This window comes from Athene cunicularia, assembly GCF_003259725.1.
Source record: "Athene cunicularia isolate RWA chromosome 6 unlocalized genomic scaffold, athCun1 chr6_part2, whole genome shotgun sequence".
Taxonomy (NCBI): Eukaryota; Metazoa; Chordata; class Aves; order Strigiformes; family Strigidae; genus Athene; species Athene cunicularia.
In genome coordinates this window covers 7,649,020-7,655,019 of record NW_020799106.1, presented here as the reverse complement: position 1 = coordinate 7,655,019, position 6,000 = coordinate 7,649,020, and the positions used below count along the sequence as shown (strand labels likewise).

The window sequence follows — 6,000 nt, the reverse complement described above, 5'->3', positions numbered from 1 at the left end:
GTGCGGGGGGGGTGGGGGTGAGGGGGTGTCCCCCTTAGGGAGGTTGCTGTGGGGCCAGTTTATCTCTCCCATAGCCTGGGGAGATGCAGGAAAGCTGGAGAAGAGACTTCACCATCTGCAAAATGGCAGAAGTGAGTTTAGTGTTTTCCTTAAAAGAAAAAAAAAAAGTGTATTTTTCGTTCTTTCCAGTGGAATTGTCTTAAAAGAGCCATTTTCTAGTTTGGGAATTACCTTCACCGCGAGCTGCATAGAGCGTCTCATTTTAGAAGTATCTAATGGTAGTCTCACCTTGCCAGGTTTCATATGGTTTAGTATTTGTTGAACCAAATAAAATTGGGGATGGGAAGCATGTGGCAAATTGGTCATTGAGGGTGGGATCGATCTCTTGGCAAGAGCCCAAGGAAAGCTTACGGGGGCTTTTTGGGTGGTGTCTGGCCTCTCTCGCTGCCTCCCTACAGTTAAAACCTCCCCAAAATGCTGAAATACAACCCGAGCTGCTCCTTTTGAAGACTGAGCAGGTTCGTGCATGCCTCTTGCAATGGTGTTTTTTGCTTTTTTAATTTTTGTAAATGCCAAGGTGACTGCTGTGGTTTCTGTTTCATTTATTAGGCTGCTCTGATCAGATGTGCACACAACTCCTTGCGGTATCTGTTTTGCCTGTTGGTCATTGCGGGAGTCAGCAGCGTGTTGCATCCCGCCTTCGGGAGAAAGCACGGGCGAGAGAGTCAGGGCTGCTTTATTTCTTGAGCCATATATAATTAGTCACGAGCTGTACAGCAGCACAAACCCAAGTGGGCTGTGGCTCGGGACCAGGCTCTTTCATATTTTAATCCAGCCTTGCCCCAGCGCGACGGCACGGCTTTCCTCCGGCTGCCTGACTCAGCAAGTCCTGGCTTTCGCTCTAAACCCATAAACTGGCTTTGGGGTGCCTTGTCCCGGGTGAAACGCCCCGTGGCAGGGCTGTGAGGGGGTAGCGGTGTCTTGGCAGATCTCCTCCTGGGACAGGGGCTGCTGGGTGTACCGTGCTGGGTGCTTTCGGGTAGCAGGAGTGCCACTCCAGCCCAAATTTGTAGCGATGTGCAATCTGGAAGCACGTTAGTTGGTGGGAAATCATCAGCGTAATTCCTGTGCATAAAATCCAAGTGGGTGATGCCTGTGTCAGATGCCCAGCGTTCTGCCCTCCTAGCTACTCATTTCTGCATTAAGCAGTGGACGCTCACTTTCTCTTATTGTATAGTAAAGAGCAATGGCTTGGACATGCCCAACATCACTGGACCTGACCTGTGGCTTGACTCCCTGGCTTGAGCTCTGCCTCATCGCCACCACCTTGCCTGGTGCTCCAAACTCTTGGTTGAACCTGGCTGTGACCTTCATCTCCTTGGCTGGGGGTGGTGGGACAGGCCCTGGCTGGGGAAGTCCTGCCCTGGTGACCTGAATGTCTCCTGGGGGAAGGACCTGAGATACGTGTGTCAGGCAAGTTGACTGTAGCACAACTGCCCGTACTTAGATTCCTTGGGAAGGAGGTAAAACAAAACCAGCCAAAAACCTGCTTTCCAGAAGAGTTAAGCAGCTAATAAAACCCAAGTGGAGTAGGAAATTTGATGAAGTCTAACAGAGCCAGGTTGGCTGATGCCATGATGAATGCAACCGTACGTGAACGCAAAGGGGATCCAGTGACCCAGGCGGGCTTGGAAGAGCCCCAGCTTTGCCTGGCTCTTTACAGAGAGAGCCCAGCTCACGTCTTCATTCTGCTCTGTGCAAAATATATATCTCTATATAGATATTTTCATTTTATTTGATGAAAACAGTTCCAATACCCCAGCCCTGATGAGGACGCCAGCAGGTACATGCTGTTGAAGGCAGATCCATATGTTCTGCCTGTGTTTTCCAGGCAGCTATTCAACAGCAGGCAGCAGTGGGCAGCGCCGGAGGAAGGAGCACGCGCGTGCGTGGTGGAGGGGAGCTGTGAAAAATGCTGGGGTGGGGGGGGGCTGCCCCTGGGATGGAAGCCAAATCCTGGTGATCCTTTTACTTGCCTGAGGTCCGAGCCAGCCGGCACTGTGGGGTACGAGCGCTCGGGCTGATGTAAGGGGGATTTGGTGGGAGCCTGGTGTTAATTAGGAGCAGGTCAGTAGCCAGGACAACATTTCCAACCATGTTTGCCCTCTCATTCATCTTCTTTGAGAGGTGGAGTTGTAACGCTTTCCAGCTTCTCCTCCAAAGGGATTCCCCTGTGTTAATTCCCAAGCACTTCATGGGGCAAAGATGATGGTTTCTTTTTCCTTCCTTCTTGCTGTGACTGCAGTTAGTAGTGTCGGTGAAATGGCTGATTTCATCCCCAGCACTGTGGAGATGAGGAGGAGGATGGGGAGCATGCAGGGAGGCGAGGTGGCGTGGGAGCCCGTGCAGCCTGCATCCCCCGATGCGCAGGGTTAGGCAGAAAAACTTGTTGCTGATGAGAAGGAATGGAGTTTCCTAACCATATAAAGACATGACTTGAATTGTGGCCAGGTTTTTTTTTTGGGTTGTTGGTTTTTCCCCCTTTTAAATTTTTTTTTCCATCTACAGGAGAAATTAAGGGCTATCATACGTGAACGGGGTCATGGATCCATCCCAGTGTCATGGAGTAGCAACAAGACCTTGTTTATTTGGAATCATGCTCTGCGTGGATCTTTAATGAGTGTATTGAGTGTGTACGTACACGTATATGAAAACACACCTCTCTCTTCCCTTTTCTTTCCTTGTGGAGTCCAGGCTGGCTTGATTCGGACAGACAGCAACGAGTTCTTCATCGAGCCCCTGGAGAGAGGGCAGCAGGAGACGGAGGAGCACGGGCGGGCCCACGTGGTGTACCGGCGGTCGGCCATCCGGCAGGACGGTGCTGAGCCCCGCCAGGACCTCCACCCCGAAGGTAGGGACTGCTGGAATCGAGCCTTTCCCAGCAATTGATAATAACTATTTCTTGGGGGGGGGAGGATTTCTCCCTCTGCTTGCTCTCTGGCTCATACATCTTGCCCTGTGGCTTTAGACTGGCTTTAACTGCCAGTTGGGTCATCAGCAAGAAAAAAGGAAAGAAAATGCTGGGCTTTCGCTGGGAGCTTTGAAATTCTTCCAAATTTGGTTAAAATTGAATGAGTTAATTATGAGTTATTCTTCCTCTTCGTCAAAGAGGAAGGATCTCCTAGATGGGTGTGATCAGGCCCATGGGTGATCACATCAGCCTTGCGATGGGAAGCAGAGGGGTCATGAGGAGCTGGACTTGGTCCAACGTGGCTGCTGACTGCAGCATGGTGATGTAGGTGCTGCAGCCTTGTTTTAAGCACCTATACGCTGTGAGATGTGGCGTAGATTTGACTTTTTAACAGAAGACAGAAGCCCTTCCTTTTCCCAGCCTTCATAACTCACTTCATAATTTTGCTTTCCCAGTGCCTTGTCCTTTTTGTTTTTCTTCTTCTTTGCCTTGAAGGAGAAAACATAGCCCTTTTTTTTATAGCATTACTTCACTGTGTGCTACACTCTGTGCATAAATCACCTGCTGACTTCCCCTCCCACCCATGCAAAGCTGAGCGCACCCAGAAGTGTTTACAAGCTTGGGGTCAACGTGGTGCAAAAGCACTCTATGAACCTATTTATTATACATGCAGAGGCATTAGCCTTCTCTGGCATTTATTCACCTATTGTGGCGCCGTAATCGGCTCCCTGATTTGTAAGAAAGTTTAAAAGTTTTCCAGGGCGTGCTTGTTGCTTTTGCAGCATCACTAATGGAACTGCAGTTGAGATCTTTGAAGGGACTGCTGGGTGATGGGGTGAAAGATGCGGTGAAGGATGGGATGAAAGATGAAGGATGCTCAGGCTATGGCTGTCTGCTCTCCAGGAGCAACGCCCAGCTTTGCCTGTGTCCTCTCCACCTCCCCAGGTGTCCCACCAGCACCCAACAGACAGTGTAGGACCATCATCATATAAATGTGTCTTTTAGTGCTGGTGCTGCCAATCCAGAGGCATTTCCCTACCATAGAGCAAGCTGGATTAGCAACCTGGTTGGAGTTCAATATCTATTTATTTTTCCTGCTTAATTTATGGTTTTTTTGAGTGTCACCATGGTGTCAGTTGACCTCAATGGCTGTTTCTCTCCCTGCCTCCTGTGCTTTGCTCAGTGCCTGGCGTGCGGGTGGGTGATCTCCCCAACTCCCTGGAGCTGATGACGGAGCGGCTGGGGGATGCGGAGCGCAAGAGGCGCCATGCCAGGAAGGATGACTACAACATTGAGGTCTTGCTGGCGGTAGATGACTCAGTTGTACGCTTCCATGGGAAGGAGCATGTCCAGAACTATGTCCTCACCCTCATGAATATAGTAAGACTTGGCTTTGGGCGTCTGCGGCTCCCACCCCTCCCTTGGTTTACTGCTCTTTTGACACTGCAAATCTGTTATCCTGGGAAAAAATGGGGTTGGGGGGGGGGGGAAAATTGCTGCAGGAAGGGCTATTCCTTCACACATCTGGCTGTGGCAGTTGGAGTGATGGAAAGCATGACGTTCCCCTGGCCAGTGGCAGTTGGTTGCCATCACTATCAGTCACCCGAGTCCAAGAGCATCTTCTGTTCCTCCTGGCTAAGACCATCTCCTCCTCATGGCCGGAATCACTGCAAATGCTAGGAAAGAGAATAGTTGTTAATTATTTCGTTTGGAATGATGATATTTATTATTTATTTTGTAATTATGATGTCTGTTACGTATTTTGAATAATACTTGTTGACAGGGGGGAAGATTTTTATAGATTTTCAGAAGTTTTATCATGTTCCTTGGAAAACCCGTGCACCTTGAAGATTAGTCAGTTGTATTTGAGAAGGAGTTTACATCAGCTTTCCAGCAGCCCTGCTTCTGCCATCTCTCCTTATTCGGTGGCGCGGGGCAGCCTGTGCTGATTCCCTACACTGCTTTTCTTTCCTTTTTAAGATAAAAATGCACATATTCCCCAAGTCCTGAGATGTGGAAGGATCAATATTTATTCAGCTATTCATCTTGCAGGAGGCTTGCTCTGCCAGCACCTGAATGTCTGCAAATAGGGTCAGCCTTCAAAGTTCTCTTTTGTGGGCTGCCCCATTTTTGTTTTGTTTTCCATGCTTTAGCCTCGCCTCTATTTATTTACTTTTATTTGAGTACTCTTTTGCATGGTGATGGAAAGTGTTTGAAAGGTGCAACCAGCTCAGAAATAATCAAGTTATAAAGATGCTTTTGCTTTCTGGTTGCTTGTTTGTTTGTTTGGGCATTATTTCTGCCCTGGCAGGCAGGCTCGGAGCCATATTGCCAGTGATTAAGGGAAAATTATAACATAAGGGGTAAGGATTTGTGGGATTAAAGACCAGGTGTAATGTGGCCAGTTTCCAAATAGAGATTTTGGTTTTAAGAAGCAAACACCTTCGTTGCAACGTTTTATTCTCTGGTGCGTTATCCTGATGTCTGTGGTGGAATGCTCTCAGCATCACATAAATTCATTCTCTGAAAGTTTCTCCCCTTTGCTTGTTAAATCCTTCTGCAAGGGGGAAGCCACAGGGTTCCCCTTCTGACCTGGGGCTCTTCCCACGTTACGGGGGTCGGAGATGATGTCATTTTTTTTCTTTCCGATCTGGGGGGACGGATGGTTTGAGTGCCGGGGGATTGTCAGCTCTAATCAAAAGGTTGGTTTTCAGGCGCATTTCATGGTTTATACCCCGCGGGCAGGACTTTTCAGGGAGTGAATGCACGGGATGCTGTGCTGGGAGAAGGGAGGACCGCTGTCTATTCAAATAAAGGCAGTGCTGGAGACTTTAATGAATTAAATAAAGAGGGGAAAAAGGCAGCATCAATAAAAGGGGGGAAAAAAACCCAGGATAATGCATGCAACAAATACTTCCCCAAGTATTATTTCCTTCTATACATTCTTCCCCCACCCCCTTCCCCTTCTTTCTTTCTGGTTTTTAGTGTGTTTTCTTTCCAGCTTTGCTGTGACCTCCATCCGCCTCCTC

At 48.7% G+C, this 6,000-nt stretch overlaps 1 protein-coding gene across 1 annotated transcript in view; it reads left to right on the top strand.

Annotated features, from left to right (window-relative positions):
• ADAMTS14 (ADAM metallopeptidase with thrombospondin type 1 motif 14) overlaps positions 1-6,000 on the top strand; it is a gene marked incomplete at its 5' end in the record, with an annotated part of 33,818 nt that overhangs the window by 4,689 nt on the left and 23,129 nt on the right. Inside the window, 2 exons of the mRNA XM_026851760.1 lie at positions 2,755-2,911; positions 4,155-4,351. Coding sequence (XP_026707561.1) covers positions 2,755-2,911; positions 4,155-4,351 — 354 coding nt within the window. The remainder of the gene's footprint in view (positions 1-2,754; positions 2,912-4,154; positions 4,352-6,000) is intronic.